At 34.4% G+C, this 22,231-nt stretch overlaps 3 protein-coding genes across 5 annotated transcripts; 1 reads left to right on the top strand and 2 right to left on the bottom strand.

The window, feature by feature from the left end:
* Positions 1-9,651: 9,651 nt before the first annotated feature.
* LOC129300356 (protein RRP6-like 3) lies at positions 9,652-17,222 on the top strand. 3 transcript variants are annotated; one of them, XM_054938920.1, is made up of 12 exons: positions 9,652-10,027; positions 10,683-10,924; positions 11,033-11,131; positions 11,569-11,652; positions 11,802-11,888; positions 12,747-12,867; positions 13,088-13,266; positions 13,354-13,398; positions 14,502-15,004; positions 15,088-15,562; positions 15,798-16,450; positions 16,851-17,222. In XM_054938920.1, the coding sequence occupies exons 1-12, from the start codon at positions 9,805-9,807 to the stop codon at positions 16,927-16,929; spliced, it is 2,790 nt and encodes a 929-aa protein (XP_054794895.1). In that variant the 5' UTR covers positions 9,652-9,804; the 3' UTR covers positions 16,930-17,222. The 3 variants fall into 3 exon arrangements, with proteins under 3 accessions (XP_054794895.1, XP_054794896.1, XP_054794897.1); XM_054938921.1 differs by having other exon boundaries at positions 16,820-17,222; XM_054938922.1 differs by lacking the exon at positions 9,652-10,027 and adding an exon at positions 10,052-10,542.
* Positions 17,223-17,901: 679 nt separating this feature from the next.
* LOC129300357 (uncharacterized) lies at positions 17,902-18,596 on the bottom strand. The gene has a single exon (XM_054938923.1). It carries the CDS (start codon positions 18,582-18,584, stop codon positions 18,087-18,089), a length of 498 nt encoding a protein of 165 aa, XP_054794898.1. The 5' UTR covers positions 18,585-18,596; the 3' UTR covers positions 17,902-18,086.
* Positions 18,597-21,049: 2,453 nt separating this feature from the next.
* Positions 21,050-21,840, bottom strand: LOC129300355 (uncharacterized). Its single transcript, XM_054938919.1, has one exon. It carries the CDS (start codon positions 21,760-21,762, stop codon positions 21,256-21,258), a length of 507 nt encoding a protein of 168 aa, XP_054794894.1. The 5' UTR covers positions 21,763-21,840; the 3' UTR covers positions 21,050-21,255.
* Between the last annotated feature and the right edge of the window lie 391 nt (positions 21,841-22,231).

The raw sequence follows: 22,231 nt of genomic DNA, 5'->3' as shown, positions 1-22,231 counted from the left end.
CCCAAGTGCTCTTGCCTATATTTTAGTTTACTTTCTTTATCTAGATATAAAATGATTTAATCAAATCATATAAATAATACAAAATTAGTTATGTAATTGGAAAAATAGTAATATTTCAATTCACCTATTATTATAATAAAAAAATACAAACGTTTAAAATAATTTTAAGAAATAAAGTAATTAATAAAAATATTTATTTTTTTAATTTAATAAATAAATATTTTATTTATTAAAAAATTACTAATAATCTTTTATATTTAGAAATAAATTTTTTAAAAAAATTACATATAAAGACAGAAGGAGTGTATAATGATAACTTATTACAAATTAGGAATGATTAAATTAATAGGGTTCTAACTTTGAGAAGTTCATTAATAAATATATAGAGGGGGCGCAGTGGGGAATCCAGATTCCAGAGCACGCGAGTGACGTAAGTAGCGTGGAACCTGGAGCAATTCAGTTGGACAGGGCACCATTGGCTTCCTGCTCATGTGGATGCTGTTAAAAATGCCGAGTCAGAGGGACCCGCATCACTATGGTTGCTGACACGTGTCATGATTCGGTCTTGCCCGTCGATCCCACACCTCTGTTCCCAGCACGCGCTCAACTTATCCCCCGCTCCTTTCGCTTAACGTGGAATGCACAGCGGAAGCTGGAAACATCCTGCTTCGTCTCTCCGCTGTTATTAAATTGTTGTTTCAGACAAGATAATGATTAACGAGTGAAATAAAAAGGAACGTTAATTAATTTAGAAAAAGGAGAAGTATTGGATTGAATGATGACACTAATTGGGGTGGGGCTGATCCACATGAGAAGAAAGGAAGTAGCCATGCACGTGGGGGAAAGCATGGAAGCACGTTCACAGGGACAGGGAAAGAGCACGTGTGTGTCTCTTATTTCAAACTATCTTAGCATGTATGCGTGTAAAAGCTATCCATTACTCATGATTTATAAACCATAGTTCGATTTATCTCAAACCTTATAAAAGGCACATGTCTGTTTACATGCACTCATTTTGTTTTTTATAGCCACATATTAATAACTTTACATGTATCAAGCAAATTGCTAGCTAATTTGGTTTGAACTGTTAAGGATGGCAATTACTTCCTCTTACATGTGAAGTTTTTTAAATTTCAAACGACTTCTAAGTTCTAACATTTTTATCGTAAAAAAAGAAAAATATTTTAAAATTCTTTGACTCTCTTTAAAATATTAATCATTTAATCATCAATCCTATATACATTAAATATTTTAATAATGTATTTTTCTGTTAATATTTAATGAAGATAACAGGAAAAAAAACGAAAATCTGTGATAGAAGATTATATGTCTTGTAAATTATATCAACAATTTTTTTCTCTCTCATCCTTATGAATAACTGGAAGAAATAAAGTTAACATTTTGAGTTTCACGCCCTTGTAATTTCAGCAGCTCTGGCATGTGCAAGTGTGGCGCTCAGCTCGTTATGCTTTCCCATATCGTTGTGACCCACACACAAAAAAAAAAAAAAAAAATCTCACATGCGGGCGTCCACCCTTGTTATTATGACAAATCGGACCCTCATGTCATCAAACCGGTTTATCATAGGTTTGAAGCTTTTAATTTTCGGCAAAATAAAATAATTAGACGCTAGACTTGCTATTTTGTCCTGGGACGTACCGACGTTGAGCATAAAGATGGCAATTGCCTACCCTAAATAGCAAAACTAATTTCGATTTTTTTTGTTAAAATTACACTGCTCTCCCTTTAAAATTATAATAGCCCCCTTGAAAATCAATTACCCCACACTCTCTTTAAATTATCAAATATACATATTTAAAATATTTTTCACTCTTACATTTATTATAAAAAAATTTATGATACGAATGAAACTAACATATATTTTTAAAATTTCATATAATTTATTTATATATTAATTTAATTAATATTTAGAATTATATTTTTTTCTTCAAAAACATTAATATTTATATTTAGTTTAAATATTATATTGCCCTATATTATTAAATTTTCTGGTTCTGTTACTGATTTTGTCTACAGTAGTGTGTTAATCGTACTGCTATTCTTTCCGCTCATGTATTTGCTATCCAGCTAGCTTGCCATGTGAATTGTCCTAGCTGTCAAATTCTTTATGTGTATTATTTAATAAATATACTAGGTTTTGGTGGGTAAGTCAAGCACACGGGAAAAGAGGTTGCAAATATCATATTAAATTAAATCAAGGAGCATAGCTCAGTGAGAAATAATACTTGCATGCTTAGTTTGGCTGGCCAAAAAAAAAAAAAAACTAGTGTCTTCAAATTATATATCCAAATAATAGAATTAAGCTTTTTCCCCCGAAAAAAAGAAACTTACATGTTTTCTTTCATAAGTCAACTATTAAAAAAAAAAAAACTAGTCGGCGCCTTCAATGTTGTTTGAGGTTTATTTGCATCTCAATTCTCAAAAATCACAACAGGCAAGGTTTCTACGATAATAAGCATGAACATTGGCCCAGTTTAGAACAAGCATCCAGTTCTCGAGATGCAGAGAGTCTGACACGCAAGCGACAAGCAAGGACACGTGTGCGCGTCCTCGCACACTCGATGGATATATTATAAAATTCAATTATGATCAATAGTTTTTTTAATTACCATTGGCCACTAGTAAGCAGAGGTTCAGAATTTAACAAAATTATAATGTTTAGGTATAATTTAAAGCTGCTCGGCATCTCCTCCACTTGAAAAATTATAAACCACATAATTCTATTATGGAAATTATTTATTTAAAATGCATTTTTATTCCCAACTTTTTTCTCTTTTTTGGCCAAATTTATCCCTAACTTTTTGAGATGCGAATTTTAATAATTACAACATTTTAATATTTATTTATAATATGATTAAATGACAAATTGTCTCCTGATTAAACTATAATTTTAGGACCATTTGAGACCATAAACTCAATTTTTATATAATATTCTTCTTCAATTTTTGAAGACGATACAAAAGTTGTCTCTATTGTTAATAAAAATTAATTTTAATCATTAATTAATTGTAAAAATTATAGAAAAAGATTGAGAAAATTACAGAACAAGATTTAAAAATTTTCTCATTTTCAGCTTTTCTGTATTTTTTATGCCTTTGTCTATGATTTTTGAATCCTTTTATTTAATTATTTTGATCATTCTTACTAATTTTTGATGTTTTTTTTGCCATTTTTTAGCTAAGTAAAAATTAAAATTAATTTTTATTAACAATACAAACGATGTTGCACCATTTTTGAGAATTGAAGAATAATATTATATCAAAAATAAATGTAGGGATTATAGGCATTCGTGATTCTTAAATCTATAGTTTTGGAGTCGATATGCTATTTAACCCTTTATAATATAATAACTAATCCATTTAATTTTGTTTACTGAAAACACACATCCCCATATTGCATGCACATGATGTATTTCTCTTCATTGTTTGTGGGGATTTTATCAATGTCGCACCCGAAAAAATGCGATGCGGATGGCGCGCGAGTGGAGGTCTCAGCCTTCATGGTAGGAACCGGATCGAACGAGGAGTCACCACTAAATTTTTGAGGTAAATTTCGGGAAACCGATTAAAAGGATGATAAGGTTGGTTTGTGAAATCAGAGAATAGGTTCGGGAGTCGGTTGAGTGTGGGGAAGGTGTTAGGCATCCCACAACACCCGTTTGTCAGAATGGTTACCTTAAGTTCGTTGTGCTTTTTAATATGGTTTTATAATTATTTCAATTATTCCTTTTGTATTCATGTGTTTGATAAAAATGATAAGAATTAAGTGAGAAGTGTTTATTTATTTACGAGGGAGGACGGACTTGACTCAGAATCTGACTCTGAGGTCTACGTACCATGTGATGGGGATCAAAGTCCACGTAGTTCGGGCTTGAAAGTTTGGTGGTGAAAATATTTTTAAAGAGAAATTAATTAGAAATAATTCACCATTTTGCAAATAAAACCATTTCTGAAATTTTGATATGTGTGTTTTAAATTACAAAAGGTAATTTAATTTTAATTATTTTCTCCATTTTTGAATTTTTGGAATAAAGAAAGGAAAGGGTTTAAAATTATTTTTCTTTATGTTTTATGATTGAGAATTTTAATCGCAGTACCTGCAGAACCTTATTGGTTCACATGATAATGCAATTATTCTAAATATCTGTGGAGATTCTGAAATCTCACACGATAAAAGAGTTGGGCCATTTAATTTATTTATTTATATTATTATGTATATCTTTAAGTGTTAATAATAATTTCACTTAAGTATGTATATATGTTTTTAAAGAATTTTAATCATCATACTTGTATAGTCTTATTGGCTTATACGGTAATATGATTTATCCTAAATATCTGCGGAGATTCTAAAATCTTACATGATAAAGGAATTAAATTTAATTAATTGATTTAATTAATTATATAATATATATGTATGTATATATATTTTAAAAACTAAATCGTTATATCTGCAAAGTCTTATTGACTCACACGATAATACGATGATCTTAGAAGCTTATGGAGATTTCAAAAATCTCACATGACTAAAAGATATAATCGATAAATATGGTTACAAGTTAAATACATAAATTTGATTAATTAATTTTTAAATTGCGTATTATATGATTATTTACAAAATAAAAATTGAGAATCACTATATCCGCGATGACTTATTATCCCACATGATAATGTGATTAATTTAAGTTCCTATAAAGATTCTTAAAATCCCACATGAAACTTAAATGGGTTATTTAGATTATAAAAAGATAGCTAGTTTTAACGGTTGGTCATTGAAACCATTGATTATACATATAAATTGGATATCTATACCTGTGAAATCTTATTGATTTACACGGTATGAGACCACTTTAAATGTTTACGGAAATTCTTAAAATCTCACACGACAAGTAAATGATTAGAAATGAAATTTTCTCTTATTCATTTCATTTTTTTTAAATTGGGTAAGAATCGAATTCTCTCCCTTCTGCCTTTTATAAAATAGGCTTGTCATAATAAATGAAATTGTACATGTAATCGTGATGGAGAATGTCATATGATATGAGTGTAGTAATATTAATAACAAGTAAAGGACCTAGGACTAATGGAGATAAAGAAATAATGCTCATACATGTTAATACACACACTTAAAGACCTTGCTTAACAATTACACTAATTCCCTATTTAAAATGAAATTGTGCCTAATAATCAAATTTAGCTTAGCTATGATAGGAAGCAAAAATTATTATTTGTAATTTCTTTATTTTTTCTTTTTCAAACTCTCTTTTCTTAAAAAAATATGACAATTGCAATGAAATCATTTGGGAGCTGAAAAATATGAGACAAAACATTTAAACATGAAATCCATTTTGGAATAGTAAACAGAAATTAAACATGAATATTTTGGATTCAGAAGCAAGAACCTGTGTGTATGGGACGTCCCGATCTGTCTCACTACTCCTGTCACTCCTCCCTCTCTGATCTCTTCCTCTTCTTCGTTTTCTTTGTTTTCAGAAAATTCTCCTTCATGTCTCAGTCTCTTCTTTCTCCTCTCCGTCTCTGTTTCTTCTTTCTCCTCTCCGCCTCTTTTCTTCTTTTCCTTTCAGAAAACTCTCCGGTGCTGGTTTCTCGGCCGACTCCTTTTCTCCTCCCTTCGTATCTGTTCTCTCTCTCTCTCAACCTCTCTCTTCTCCTTCGGTTCTTTCGTGCTCTGTTTTCTGTTTTTTCTGTGCGTACATTTCTCCTTCCTTTCTCTAGCTAAAAACCGCCCTCCTCTTCTTCGTTTTCTCTACTTTTCTCCATCCGGAATAATCTTTCTCCCTCAACCTCTATTTCACCTCTCTCTGTCTCTATCTTTTTTTCGTTCAGCTTTTGGTCTCCCTCGTCTCCTTCTCAGCTTTTCTAGAGAAAAGCTCCTCCATCACATCCTCTCTTGTCTCTGTTTTTGCCCTCTCCTCCGTCTCAGCCTCTGTTTTATGTCTTTCGGTCCTCTCTCTCCTTTGTCCGAGCTCTCTCTTCCCTGTCACCATATTCTCTTCCTCTCTAGACTCCTCCTCCTTCGTTTTCATCTCAGCTCTCTCTCCTTCTCGTCTTAGCTATCTGCTTCACGTCCTTCAGTCCCTCTTCCTCTATTTTTTTTTACGTTGCTTCTTCTCCCTTCGCTGTCCCCGTCTTCTCCTTATATAGAGAATGGACAACGTGAATCATTACTCTCCTGCTCTGCTTCTTCTGCATTTCTGTCTCTATTTTCTGTGCCGTCCCATTTGCTTTCTCTGCCATTTCCTTCATGCATGTGTTCGTCCCTGGTTCTGTTTCTTTTCTCCTGCCAGCCGAAAGCATAAGCGTACGTGTTCCGGTTGCTTGCTGTTCTTTCTGCTATGTTTTGCTTCTTCTGGGTTTTGTGTCTGTTGCCTCTCATTCTTTCGGCGTCTGTGGCTCATGTGTTCGTGTGTTCTGCTATTTCTGTCCTTTTTCCTGCTACATGGCAAAAAGTGTGTGCTTGTTTTTGTTTCTGTGTCTCTGTGCCTGTGTTTCTTTGTTGTTTCTGCGTTTCTTTGCTGTGCGTTTTTCCTTCTGCTCTCTCGTGTGTGTGCGCAAGTTTCTGCTCGTGTGTGCCTGACTGTCTGTGATGAAACGCTGACTCTATCAGCGTTTTGTCCAGCTTTTTCTTTTTTTTTTATTTTTTTGATTAATGGTTCTGATTAACACACACACACACACACAAGATATGTATTTAAATGAAAATAGGATTGAGGAGAGAAAAGTTAACTCTCAAAAATAGACTCCCAATATTCTTGAATGATTGAGATAATTTGGGAGAGATTTTCTTTTTTCAAGATTTAACCTTTCTTTTTTGACTTTGTTAAATTATCATTATTATTATTTTTTGAAAATATAATCTTAAAAAGGGATTAAATTTCATTTTTGTATTATTATTTTTTTATATTTTTTGATTTTATTATTAAAATAAAAAATGTCAGGATAAAATACGGTATTCACAATCAAGGGCTCCTTTATTGCATTGAAGTTTCAATTTTCTTCAAGTTTTAAAAAGACAGGCCAGCTTCACATTAGTATATACTGAACGTATTAAAATTCTAAAGAGTGTGAAATTTGATTGCAAAAGATATCATTCAAATCAATCGAGTCGTGTAATGGAATAATAAAATTACCAAAATCTTATAAGCAAAAGATACATAAAAAATGACATTTGTAATGTAGAAATTATTATTATAGAGAAAAATAAGAGACCGCATTCTCAATTCCCAGTTTTAAGAGTTGCTTGTGGACTCTGGGGTAACAGTGTTCCTTCTCACTCGTTCGTTTGGTCTTTTAAAGCAACTTCCCATTTGCCCCACGCCGACTCAAACTAGATGCCTCTGTTGCTCATTCTTTGTTCTTTATCTAATCGAAAGGTCAAAACTCTCCCCCTCCCTCTCCCTCTCATCTCACTCTCACGCACACGAACGGTGTAAATCAATCTTTTGCAATAAAAAGCCTCCACTTTAATCAGGTGATTGGTTTTTTTTTTTTTTTTTCCTATGCAATAATAACGGCACCTTTTTGTTAGCAAAATGAACAAGCCATTCATGAGAGCATGATGGTTCATATTTCCGAATCAAATAAAAGGCTGTACTTTCTCTCCTTCCAGAAAAATTAGATTATGCCTAGGAGATATAATACCTAGCCTAGCTAACATATGAGCTTAGCAAAGGTGGTTGGTGGTGAGAGACTATATGTACTTTGACTTGTTCCACTTCAACTAGGCTAGGACCCAACCAAGTTTCATAAACATGGTTGAGTGTGCTCATGGCGGGGCCTCTATGATTTTGTTCAATGAAATTATTAGCACTTAACTTTTCTCTCCTGAGTTAATCATACTAATCCATGAAGAAACCCGTGCTGCTCTGCTTCATCGCGTTCTTACTGACCAAACCCAAAAGGCTGCATTTATACATGTAGTTCAACTAATCACAAGGGGTTGATTAACAATCTTACATCACTATTCTACCTACTTTTTAAATTTATTCCTGCATAATTCTCTTGCCAGTTTCATGCGAAATATAAGTCGAGATCTAAGAGCTTAATTTTAAGATGTCGTCTTCATCCATTGTCTTTCTTTTATCTGCCTCTTCCGAATAAGATACTTGCAAGCATGTTTAAATTAGTTAAATTAGTGAGAACAGATCGTAAATTAAATTGTGGGTATGAAGGAGAAATAGAGTTTCATGTAAAGTAATAATTATGGAGTGAGTTGAAAGTAAAGTTACCATCTGCCGCTGCGGAGAAAGTAGAGAGCAATTTTCAGTAGATAGCTTCTTTAGGCTCATGGAAGGTAATTTGATGTGTCAGTTTCATACACACGTCTCAATTCTCGGGAAGCTCTTGAAACCTTCTCTTACGCCTCAAATTGGAGCGGTGGACGTGTGTCCACACGCTTGCTTTTGTAAAGGCCTAAAAGGGCTCTTTATATATTTTCTTGACTCGTCTAATGCCAATCTCACTCATTGAACCGGTTCAGAGATATCACGATCTCTTATCTCTCCTTGCCTCTCCTTCCCGAACCACACCGCCAGGTGCTTTGATTAACTAGATAGAGGTTAATATAACTTAACATGATAACATGATTTACAGCAACGTTAATTTGCCTGAAAACATAAGACACCTCGGGGGGCCAAAAATCGGCATCCTAGAGGCACCACACCTTTCAGGTTCATTTTACCTGTAACATTGCATTCGCTTCATAAATCATAATTTATCTACAAGCGAAAAAAAATAAGAGCATGGTGATTAAAGGCTTGTTTAACAACTTGTTTTTGGATCAATTTTTTGTTTCCCAAAACCAAAAAAAAATCTACGTATATTTTAAAACTCTTTTGAAGGGCAAAAAAGCCAAATCTTATTCTAAACAATAGAAAAAGGAAAATATTTTTTGGGCATTTTGTAATTATTTTTCTGAAAAACAAATGAGAATGCCAAATACACATGTTTTTGTTATTTTTTTGCTCTCAAAATGAGTTTTACAAAATACCAATTCTCATAATAATAAGACAAAAATTGTTTTGGACAAGCCCTAATGTTCTGCTTGCTTGCTTCATGTTCCTGGAAAGCAGAATTAATGTGATATCCAATGAATCAGCCAAATTTCATACTTCAGCATGTGATTTAGGTCCCCAAGCCGAGTTGATAAACGAAATTGTTTTCTTTATACATATTCTTTCATTTTCTCAAAGTATCACATTTTTCATTATTAATGTGACATCCAATGCATCGGCCAAATCCTTTTTTTTTTTTCACATTGATTATTTAATCAGAGTAAGACTTATAGATATTTCACCTTACAGGCTCAATATATTCTTATTCAATTAAATTAAGAAAACTGAATTTTCATCTATTAATAATATTAATCACAAGAATTTTTTATAAGATAAAATATTTGTATGTCTTGATTTAATTAGAATTTTTTTTCTCATTTAATTATTTAATGAAGAGGTTGAGTATAGAATTTAGTCCCTCGTTCATCTGAGTCTCTTAAACTGACTGGGCTTTGTATGCCGAACAAATCAACTAACTGGGCTTCTGACTCTCTGATCTCAACTTCCTTCTTCTTCTTCTTGGGTTTTTTCTTTTTTTTCGCCAGAATAGATGTCAAAATGTTGCTTCACCACATAACATGAGCCCACCCCACGAGCGCCGCGGCGGCAACAGTCACCGCCTCCGATAGTGGGTCTCCTCTGTATTGTGAACAAACACCGGAGCTGGTTAGAGCTGGGTCAAAGAAGACGAAGAAGAACAAGAAAAGAGAAATATGGAGTACGGATACAAGGTGCGGGTGGCGTTTGCGATTGCTTCTTTGGCAGCTGTGTCAATCTATTTTACTGCTCGCTACCAGAGTCGGCGTAAGCGGAGGTGTCCGCGGAGTTTGTGTTACTTACATGCTGAACCAAAGCCACAGTGTACTTTTAAGCGGGTATTAGCCGATAACTCGTACACTGTGTTCAAGCACTTGAAGCTCAATGACTCTAACGATGGTACATTTCTTACTCATTGTATGTACAATGGCGTCACTTTATTTGGTACCAGGAAACTGAAGGAGTCATAGATAAAATTTATGTGTTTCTTCATAAAAAAATTGTCTTTTAATACTGATGCTAAGTCAGAAATTGTACGGGAGACATAATTTTTGAACTTACTTTTCTTATTTTTGTATGGGATTAAATCTTTCAAGTAGCATTTCTGGATGGAAAGCAATAGACTTTTTTCATCAGTTGAAACTATTATGAAATTTTTAAAATAGCCTGGTCCGGTCAAGTAAATGCGCAATCAGTGCATAAATGGCAGAATTTGGTAAGGCTATTGGAAATTATTGACAAAAAAGTACTTTACAGTTTCATTCCATTGATTCTGCTAAATGAAAATGATCCAGAAAAGGGTTAAATTTTATGTTTTTAGAAACATTTAAACGACGATGTTCTAGACATTGTGTTGAACGGAGCTACGAGTGGTCAATTGTACGTGGTAGAAAATTCGATGCCAGCAAACTCAGGTGCATAGTAGTTGATAAGTATTCGAACCTCATTCTTTATCTGCGCAAATATCATGAAGGGAATATCAATTTTGCTGCATCAGGTGGTTACCTGGTCAACGTATATTTTGATCAAGCTAAGTTTATTGTTGTTTTCACAGAGAGGCCTTCAAATTCCCATCCTTTTGAGGCAGAGATTACAGCATTATTGAAAAACCCTCAGCCTCAATTTGAATTCAGTACTGAGATTGAGGAACTGAAGAAGAAAGATACATATGTCTGGATTGATACAGAGTTGCAATTAAAGGAACTTGTCAATGTATTAAATAAAGAGAGGTTCTTTGCTGTGGACACAGAACAACATACTTTGCGATCTTTTCTTGGCTTCACAGCATTAATTCAGGTCAATTTATGCTCGTCTTAAGTTTTCTTATCTGGTAACTATTTTTATGAGCTAATTATTTTTTGGGATCAATCTTTGATAGTCATAAATTTTTTTTTCATCAAGCAGATTTCTACTCCGCAGGAGGATTATTTGATCGACACAATTGCCCTGCATGATTTAATGGGCATTCTTCGCCCAGTCTTTGCAAATCCTTTAATTTGTAAAGTATGTAAGTTATTTCTGTCACGTTTCTAGAATGGTTAACTATATAGAAGTGGGAAACACGTATTCAATTTTATCTGCATGAAATTATCTGTATATAGTTTTACCTTGCTCCCTCTTTTGATGAAAAAAAATTATCTACTTAAACAATTGAGTTTTGTGACAGCTGGATTTACACTTGTTTTGGTAATAAACTGTGAGAATTGTTTATATCTCTTCTTTTTCAGTGCGCACACAAGCGTGTTTGTTTTGGAGATTGTAATAAAACATATCCCCTGCTTTCACCTAATGGCTTAAACATTTTAGATAGAGTGGTCATTAACATATGTAAGTGTGTGGATGATGCCTGGTTCTCTTGGGATTAGATTTTGTTATTCACAGAGAACATCCTACAGTTGATTAGTATTTCTGTGTTTAATCATGTTAAAATTTGTGAATAGGTGTTTCATGGAGCTGATAACGACATTGTCTGGCTCCAGCGAGATTTTCATATCTATGTTGTTAATCTCTTTGATACTTCAAAGGTGAGCTAACTACAATGTTACTGGAATGTGTCTTACATGCTATGCACCTTGTAGAAAGGTCTTTCTAAGCATGATTGTGACAAGAAAAGTTTGCATTGTCCCACGGATTGGCACCTTCTATTCTATCAATTTGTGTTCCTGTAATGCAGGCATGTGAGGTGCTGTCGAAACCACAGAAATCACTTGCATATCTACTAGAAACTTATTGTGGTGTTACGACAAATAAATTATATCAGGTTTGACATTGATCATGTGCAATTTTCCTTTATCGGATGAATTCATTGGGTGTCCTAGACAAAGGCTTAGGCCTTAGCTAACTTAAATAGCGTGGATTTATGTTAATGAAATGTAACGTCTAAACTTTGTTATTGATTTATCTGTAGTGCACAGCAGAGTGTTAATTGTGCATTTATAATTTTTGGCAAGTGGGATAAAGGCTTGTTGTTGTTGTTGTTGTATGTGCATATCCCCAAAGAATGAAAATATCTTATCCAGAATGGTGCCAAAGATCTAACTTCCTATTCAGGTTACATTTCTTGTAATGACTTTTTAAACCTTTTTTCAATGACAGATTCAGTTTGTATAGTCATATATACTTCGTTCATGATTTTGATATACTTGGAAATAAAATATAACTTTTTAAAGGACTTTGATCCCCTTACCCCCCAAAGTAGTTGAGGTTAAGGATTGAGTTCGTTAAATTGAGCGAAGGAAACATTAGAAATATTTTAAATAAAGCCAAAACATTTGGATGGACTTTGGACTGTGATTGATATCAATTCCAATGGGGTCTTGCAATCTATGTAGGCAGCCTCTCTTAGTAGAATAAGGCTCTTGTTGTTTGTTAATGACCTGGATATTTACTATGGTTTGAAAATTGAAAATTCTTTAAGACAAGTTATATCAATAAATGTAAGATAGTTTAACCTCAGTTTTTTTTTTTATGGATAGGCACAAGGACTATTTTCCGTTTTTGAAAATTTTTTGGCTACTTAGACTATATTGGCTATCGTCTTGGCTTGCTTCTCCTAGCTACTTCTTTGTCTCTTCTTCTTTTTCATTTTTTTCTTATTTTTTTCAAAATTTAATTGCAGCGTGAAGACTGGAGACAACGTCCCCTCTCAGCAGCAATGATACATTATGCACAGACAGATGCACACTATTTGTTATATATTGCAAATTGTTTGATCACTGAGCTCAAACAGCTGGACGGTGGTATGCCATCTTGTTTGATGTTGTGAGGGATGAGACCACCAAAAAAAAAAAAAAAGAAGTAGAAGTCCAAGATGTCTTTTTTTATTCTTTCATACAATATTAGGCTTATTAGCATGTTGCATTGGCTAACGAGCCTCCCTTTACACTGTCTACTTGATTACTCTTTAGGACTTACCTTTCTGAAATTGGTTGGACCAAAATTCTGAATTTATTGTATCAGAAAACTCTGGTTCCGATGACAAATTCCATTTTCTTCACGAGGCTAGTCGACGTTCCAACATGACTTGTTTGCAACTTTTCACAAAAGAGATTGAAGCTTCTCCTGGGGAATCTGCTGCGTTGTCATTATTTTCACGATATGTGGGTGGTGAGAGTTCTCCAGTTTCCAGTGAAACCCAGGTTTGATTCTTCTGGTACAAGCTTGAAGTAGTGTCTCTATAGTTTGCTATATTGTTCTTACAGACTAACTTCTTATTCTAACTTCAGTTTCAGAATTTTGTGAGGCGACTATGTGCATGGAGAGATGTGATGGTAAGTTAAAATTTGTAAATGCTTCTGAAACGTGGCTACAATTTAAGAATGGTTCTCCGACTTTAAAGATCAGTATACCTCGACTCTGTTTTAAGTTTAATTAAATGCTTGAAATAATTAGGAGACAGAGCAGAAGTTTATGCTATGTGGTCAAAGAGATTTCAGGATTCTCCATGAAATTTTGTTTGTATCTTATTACTACAATAGACAAAGTCAAAAGTGAACCTCAGAGTAATCTAATAATGAGGTAGGAAAGGGGTTTACCATGGTCAGCTGAGGTTGCCTTTGATATGCTAAAATTTATCTTAAATTTATTAAGAACAATCTGATCGTTAATTAGAGAAAATTTATGAATGTTGTTAATTAGTATATAAACAATTAGGCTTAAATTTCTCTTGTTACATTCTTTAGCCTCTGAAGAATATGGAAAACTAAGTAATATATTCATTGTAATTTTACATATGCTGATGTCTGCTTTTGGCTGAGCCATTAAGCCTCAATTAGTGTCACTGTCTGTATGTTTCCGTACCAAATACTTCTCTCAAGGAGTTTTGTCCCACATCAAATCCTTTTGATGCTACTTAGGTAGAGTATTAAAAAATAATATCTGAAATAATTTAATTGGCCTAGGCAGATTCACTTGCGCATCATGTAATGAATACATACATACATACATACATATATATATATATATATTCTAAAACAAGGTCTGTTGATTGACTTGATCAATAGGGATAGCATCATCTTTTGCCACCACCCAGGCATAATCTCCATATCGTTTTTCTTGTATAACAGAAATAATATTTGATTTTGCTTTGACTGTGGAGTTCCTGGAATTTTATATGTATTTGACTTATTTTTATGAGAAAATATATTTATTTATTCATATAGTTACTTTGATATTTCATTTTGTGAAAAAACGTTACTTTGCTATTTCCAGGTTGCAGTGGTTGTGATATTAATCTTCTATTAGTGCATTAAGTTTTATTTCTCATGAAGAGGCTCATAATTCTTGAGTTCTATGTTTTAATGTAGAGTTTAAAGGTATTCCATAAGGAAATTGCATATAGGCTGATTGTTTTGTCGTATGTTCATCTTTACAGGCTCGTGTCCATGATGAGAGCTTGAAATATGTATTATCAGACCAGGCAATTGTTGCTTTGGCAAATAAGCCTCCAACAAGTGACTCTGAAATATGCAATGGCATAGCTCAGGCTGATATCAATATAGAAATGGGTGTCAATTCTTTCTTCTCTTCTCCATCTCCTATTGTTGGTAGCCACCTTAGTGATTTCTATGATTTACTTACAGACAATTTAGCTAGCACTGAAGATATTTATTCAGTGATTCTTCAGAAGTGCCTTGGTCCAAATGGGAGTTGTCCCATTTCTCTATTTAATTATTCTTTGTTGGTTAGCAGTAATCCGAGACCTATGATAGCCTATAAACATCATAGTGTAAAAAACTCGAAACAAGTTTCTCGGAAGGCTTCTCGAGATTTGTTTGTTCAGAAATTCTCCTGTAAATCTCCTGTTTATCATAATTGTCGGATCTATGCTAATGATGGGCGGCTGCTTTGTTACTGTGATAGGAGGAAGCTTGAATGGTAAGTGCACTTTTCACTTGCTTCTGTTTTATTTGTAAAAGTGGGGGTTTTTTTTTTTCGCAGATTAATGTTCTATTTTACAGGTATCTGAATCGGGATCTGGGAAAACTAATTGATGACGATCCACCTGCTATAATGCTTCTTTTTGAACCAAAAGGTCGCCCAGAGGATGAAGACAATGATTTTTATATCCAGAGCAAGAAAAACATATGTGTTGGCTGTGGTGAAGGAAATCACTACTTGCGGTACCGGATAATCCCATCGTGCTATAGAATACATTTTCCTGAGCATTTGAAAAGCCATCGTTCTCATGATATTGTCCTGCTTTGTGTGGACTGTCATGAAGTTGCTCATGCTGCTGCAGAGAAATACAAGAGAAAGATAGCAGCTGAATTTGGGATTCCTCTCTATGTTCAGAGGGTAATCGATCCAGGACAAGCATCTGAAGTAGCCTTTGAAGAGGGAGGTGTTTCTCCCTTACAGTTGCGAACAGCAGCCATGGCTCTTCTGCGCCATGGACCAAGAATGCCTCCCAATCGCCGTGATGAACTGACTGAGGTATGATCTTATTTCTGTCTGTAAGTGTTCAGTAAGATTCGTGTTTGTCACAGACCTGACATGATGGCACATGGTCTTTGAAGTGTTCAAACATGGGCTCTAAATTAGATTATCTTTTTTCCTGGATTTCTATAGTTAAGAACTGATTGTCATTGTTTGCAAAAGTTCTTGAGCAGCTTTTTTAAGTCTAATCCATAAGCATTGGTATTTGTCATATTTGTGATTTTGTTTGAAGACTGTGAAGAGGTACTATGGAGGGAGGGACATATCTGAAGAAGATTTAGAGAGAGCTTTGCTAGTTGGCATGAGTCCACATGAGAGAAGACGATTTGAGAAGAAGAGAGGATATTCATTTAAGCATTCAGTAAGAGGTACTGCTGTGGAGACAGTATATGAAAATCAAGGTGATTGCACGCCAACAATTGGGGTTGGGGACACATCAAATTTTAATGCTCTAGATGGTTCATCTGCAAATAAAGCAACAAGCAATGGATTAGGTAGAGAACTTATTATAGTAAAGGATGATGTCAGAAACCGCACAGTATCTTCTGATCTAGGAGTTAATGGAGCTGAACATGCAAGTGCTGATAAAAATTCAGATTCTAATGACCTAAGTGCTGCTGTAAATGCTGATGACAGTTGTCTAAGCGAAAGGGCTCCAAATGGAAGCGATGACTTATCTTTTAGAGATGAAGAGTCCGCTCAAGTGAAACATAATTCAAAGCTGTCACTCTTAGGACACGGACCACATGGGAAGCAAGTTGTTGAACATTTATTGAAGGAATACGGCGAGGATGGCATTCGTCAGTTTTGTCAGAGATGGAGACAAGTTTTTGTTGAAGCTGTCAAACCACGGTTTCTACCTGCTGGCTGGGACATAAATCACAGGTATGCTAATGATTAGACAGTGTTTGTTTGCTTAGTTAGTAGCATAAATTGTTGATGTGGCATAATTGATGCATGCTGAGCATTTAGTTAATTAGTTCAAAGTATGGAGGTTCTGGAAAACCAAAAAGGTTCAGAGTATTGAGGTTTATCTGCCTCATCGTGCAATTGTGGGAATATACAATATGCTAAAACTCAGAAACTACCCTGTTGCTGTTGAAAATGTTTCTGACTTGATTGTTTTGTTCTTATAAAATTCTAAAACTCAGAAACTTCCTTAGTTTACTATTCGACTGCCATTAGATTGTTATTCATGCTGCACTTATAGTATGATGTGTAGCAACTGAATTATTATTAACCCTTTGTTCCAAGGATTTGATTACGGACAAAATATATTTGCCAGTGGTAGAAGGGATTTCGGTGAATTCAGTGTCTACAATCCGCTCAGACAGGGATCTGCTGCTATTGCTACTCGCAAGTGACTACCTGGAGCTGCAGGTTGCAACGAGCTTATTTGCGGGACCTCTGATCTGATGCTATTATTCCTTCAGATTTGTTCCTCCACGTCCTTTCTGTCTTGGGTTATTTTAAAGGTGGACTATTGAAATATGATGATAGTTATACAAATTTCTGTCTAAATTTTGTGCAGATAAGAATTGGAGATGGAAACATCGAAACAGGCCAAACTGAGTCATTTTCATTTTTAGGCTCGGCATCTTGAATAGGCAATACTCAAATTCTGCCCATTTAATTAAAAGAGAATTTGGGTTCAATCCGTTTGTACTTCTTATATTAAACTGTCCATAAATATACATGCTTAATGGGTTGGATGAGATTTCATAGTACTCAAAATATATTAAAACAACATTATAGTACATAAATCATGGATTGATATATAATTATATATGCACATGTATCTATATATTATTTCATTGTTCTGGGTAATAATATATTGTTTCTAATCGTTAATCACATTGATATTGATTCATTTGGAAACTATGCTTTGAGCAATCAATCTCATTGTATAATATCTTTTTTTTTCTTTTGTAAATCTTATTTATTAAACGGACTTATGGCAGGGGAAGAGGGGAAGGGAGCGTAAATCGTGCCTCCCCTCCTCTCTAATATGTCAACCAAATGAGAGGTCCAAAAACCCCAACCAAACACACCCTGGATTAGAAGGCTTTAAAAAAAAAAAAATTAAACTATGGAAGTTTATGTTAAAACTAGTAATTGCTTGTTCTGTTGCATTCCCAAACAGTAAACACCTTCGGAAAGTATATTCATGATTAAACACATCCAGATAGACCATAGGAGGTAGCATTTTGCCTCTTTGCTTTCAAATCAGATTTATGTGCTCAATCCAACGACCATTCAATCCAAATTCCAAATCTAATAATCGCATATAAACAATCATCAAGGCCATAAATGAACTTGAGGGGAAAAGCTTGGCATAAAATTCAAAATTGCGACTCCTGTAATTTTATTATTGATTTCAGACTCTCAGTCCTATCTGAGTAAATTTTTTTTTTCCCACATAATTCGAAGTACCCAGAAGGAACGGACATCTACAAATCTAGACTGCTCTGCGTTGTACAACAGAATTGCCTCAACTTTTCAACAGAAGGAACAATCACCATTAATTAGCAGCAACAACGTCATTGATAAAAGAATCGGCGATGAGATGGGGCGAATTCAGGGCTAGATTGGAAGGAGCAGCGGTAACAAACAACACGTACTTGGCGGCGGCGAGCTTCTTCCGTTGCGGGCAACGTGGACCGTAGGTCCTCCCGGCAAAGCAAGGGGAGCCCTCGGCAACGTTGACCTGAGACTGAGCATCGGTTGAACGCGGGGACGACGGCGTTGAGGGGGGGCGAAGAGAGATCTGGCAGAGCAAGCTAAGGCGGTGCGATCGAGCAGTAATTCGGGAGTCACGGATGCGGGCGAGGGCTCCGGGTTTAAGGTACTTGTGAAAACTATGAGCTCTGGGCAACTGAAGACCTCTAGTTCTGATCATTGTAGAGAAAGAAGGACTAAAATTGAGAAGTGAGAGAGCGGAAGAGAGAGAGAGAGGAAGAATGAGATGAGGGAGAGAGATGGGGTTGGGGGATTTTAATAGATAGAGGCGGGAAAACATGTGGAGGGAGAGGGATGAGTGAAGCCATGTGACTTTGTGAGATGGGATTTTGTTTCGAAGCTGGGGAGAGGCGCGGGAGGGAAAAGGACAGAGACAAACCAAATAGGGTTTTGCAAAAACGTGACGCGTGTCGTTTGGGCCCATTGCCAAAACTCTTTTTTCACAGTATTGAAATCAACTCGCTCGGTTCATTTCAAAAAAAAAAAAAAAGCACAATCTGAGCAGTTTTTTCTTATATAAAAAAAAAAAGAGTCAATCTTATTAATTACAAAAAAAAAAATACACACACTAATGACCAAAACAAAAAAATGCTCAAAAAAACTTACTGATACAACCTAACACACTAAAGCATGTTAAAAGAAAAACACAATATCCAGTTTAACAGAAATTAAAAAAACCAATCCAAATAAACCAAATATTCAACTGAAAAAACAAAACAAAACAGTAATTTATTTTGATTGAATTAATAAAATATTTTGTTTATGATTGATTTGATCATGATCTTGACCATTGAGTTTAAATCAGTGTTTTACTAAATTAATGATTGATCCAGTTTTTAATATTTTGCTATTTTTGCCCATTTTCTCTGTTGCTCGCCACTACACCCCATCAAATCTTATCAAATTAATTATATAAATTAACTTTAATTTAGCCTCTAATCATTCATAGTCATTCTCGGATTTTTCAACCACACGCATTGCTTTCAGCCAACAAGGATTAAAAAACGACTGCATCCCAAAAAGTGTTTTTTTAATTAAAAAAAGCCATATAGCATCGTTCTTCTCTGTTTTTTTTCCCCTTCCTTTTTTATAACCATATATGATAATATTATAAGGTCACATAATCACTTATAAGTATTAATATTAGGTCTACTTGAGATATCTGGTTTTCAATTTTTATATGACAAAAGTCTACTTTAAAATCAGACTATTTATTGGATTTGATGAAAACATATTTTAAATGTAGTTTGAATAAATTTTTGAGGGATAACCAAATAATGATTTTTTCACGCACAAGGTTTAAATCTTATCTTGTTTAAGGGGGGTTGAGTTCCCTCGACTTAATTTAATTACTATTGTTTTTTCACATATAAAAATATAGTCATTATACAACATAGATACGAATTCAATTGCTTCTGCTGTTGTTTTATTGCACTTCTTTGATCGGGATGAAATAATAAAATTTTTAAATATTTATATGCGCGCCAAAATATATTTATGGGAGGCTCTAGTTAAATGAATGAATAAATTAATTTGATCAAATTTTAGATTATACAAGGATTTGTTGGGCAAGACAGAATTATCCTGATGAGCTGGGACCAAAAAGGGAAAACTTAAAAAGGCTTGCTTTGGTGCAATGAAGAAAGACCAAATTCCATCGAAATCATCCTTCCAAACCTTTCTGAAATTGGATAATTATTTTTAACTACATGTTTAAAAAAGTTAATAAACGTGCAGATTGACTTATTTATTAGATACCAGATGACAATTTTATATTTTAATTTTTGACGATTCACCTTCAGGTGCCAAATCATCACGAGACAAGACATGTTTTGATTTCTTTTTTTTTGAATGGTTATTTGTGGCCATGTTTTCAAGGGAAAAAGAAGGAGAAGAAGAAACCCTTTGGAATTTAAGAATTTTCATGGGAAGATATTTTCTGTGATCGAAATACCCTCGTGCTGGGATCAAATTCTCATAATGCATTATAGGATGGGTTGCTAATAGTCATGGGCCTATTTGGGCCCTGCACATACATTCTCTAACCCCTTGTTTTGTTTTTGGTCAAGTTTGTCTTCTCTCTTGTTGTCCATGGAATGGAAAAGCAAGACTCTACTCAATATAGAAAAAATTCAACAAACAAATATTGAACTCACCGTCTAATGTCGTTGTGATCTTGATCGAGAAAAATCATCTTTTCCTCATAAGTAATGTACTTTTCACTCACTCCATAATCCACAAAAAATTACAAAAAATAAAACTGTCTGTCATTAGCGATTGCTCTTAGAGTTGAATCATATATTGAGCCTTTTAAAATCTCTGTTTCGGATCCTCCTCCTTTTTTATTGGCTTAGGTCATGACTCAATCTTTTTGCAGATGGAACTCTCTCAATTACTCTAACCACGGTGGCATAGGAGGGATTGTTTTGTGTATTGGCTAATTTAATAATTGGTAGAAGTTACCCTAAAAAAATTGCATAAGCAAACAGGATTGGGTTTAATGAAAGAAATTAATCCCTCATATCGTAAAAAACTAAATTTTAAATCTCTGCTAAAGAGGTGTTCATATTTAATGTTCACTCATATAACACGATTGTTTCTAATTAAAAAATTCCTAAATTCCCATAACCAATAAAAGAAAATCACATCAAAAAGTTTACATGTCCATGAGAACATTAGAGAAGTGAGTAATGTTTTTCAAATTTGAGAGAAGAAAAACGGTTGCCAGAACAAAGAAGGGTTCAATTTTGAAGAACGCAGAAACCATGAACCTATTGAAAGTCACAAGGGCCCCTTTTACATTTCTCTACTAGTCAAGAGTTGGAGCTAGTTCATCATTGGCGAGGAGCCAGTACAAATATACTCCATCCTACATTAAACAAAAACTGAAAAAAGATTGTCATTGTTCACAAGAGAGTCAGATTTTCTGTGACTAGTTATCGCACACTACTTCATTGACTGATATCCTCTGGGATGCTATCTAAAGCTGGCCTCCAAGCATTCATGGCTCCATCATCATCTCCAGTAACCTCACAGATTCTGCTTCCTCCCAGTTTCACAGAACTCAGTAATTGCTCAAGAGAAGTTTGCTGAGTATCATTCTCAGAGCTCAATATCCTCTTTAACTCTTCCTGAGTCACCACCAATCTTATCCTCACAGACCCACTTCTGCTGCGAATCTGTTTACCATTTCTTTCTTCATCTTTATTCTGTAATTCAAAACTTACCTTCTTATGCTTCTTCTTCTTCTTCATGCTCTCTTCATGCATTGCTGCTGCAGGTTCAGACTTGAACGAGGAATCAGATGTCTTCATTTGCTCAACTACTGCGTCATCGTAGATGTCATCGTCGTGTGCTGATATCTGGTTGTTTCTGATCAAACAGTTTCCCATGTGTGAGTGATGAAGAAAATGATGATGATGGATGAATTGAACGTAACAAGAGAAGGAGAGGAACATAATAAATACAGAAGACGCACATGGATTATCCTGCTGTTGCGCCGGGTATATTTGAAATAAACAAAAGGGAGATTCTTTCTCGCACGAGACCACCACCACCTTGCATCGAGACTTTTAATTTGATACCCTTCTTGTTTTTTAGTCCCATCACTTTTTTCATTATTTTACTTTGTATTAGCCGTCTGCTGGCTTTTCCACCAAGTTCTTGTATGGAGACCGTTTTTATTCTTTTATGGAAACTGTATCTTCTGTCCGCGTACCATGTCATTATTAATGAATAAGTTAACAGCAAATACTTCCTTTACAATACTTAATATAAGACGAGTTAAGTTAGTTATGACTTTAAAATTATAAAATAAAAATATGAAAATTTTCAATTTTATTCTTTTTTGTACTTAATAATCATAATAAATTATTATTTAAAAATTCAAACAACAAACAAATGAGGGGTAAAAATTAAAAAAAGAAT

Source organism: Prosopis cineraria, unplaced genomic scaffold (genome assembly GCF_029017545.1).
Source record: "Prosopis cineraria cultivar Desert tree isolate PC_DT_omini unplaced genomic scaffold, ASM2901754v1 PC1548, whole genome shotgun sequence".
In the NCBI taxonomy this organism is placed as follows: Eukaryota; Viridiplantae; Streptophyta; class Magnoliopsida; order Fabales; family Fabaceae; genus Prosopis; species Prosopis cineraria.
This window is presented reverse-complemented; position numbering and strand designations above follow the sequence as displayed.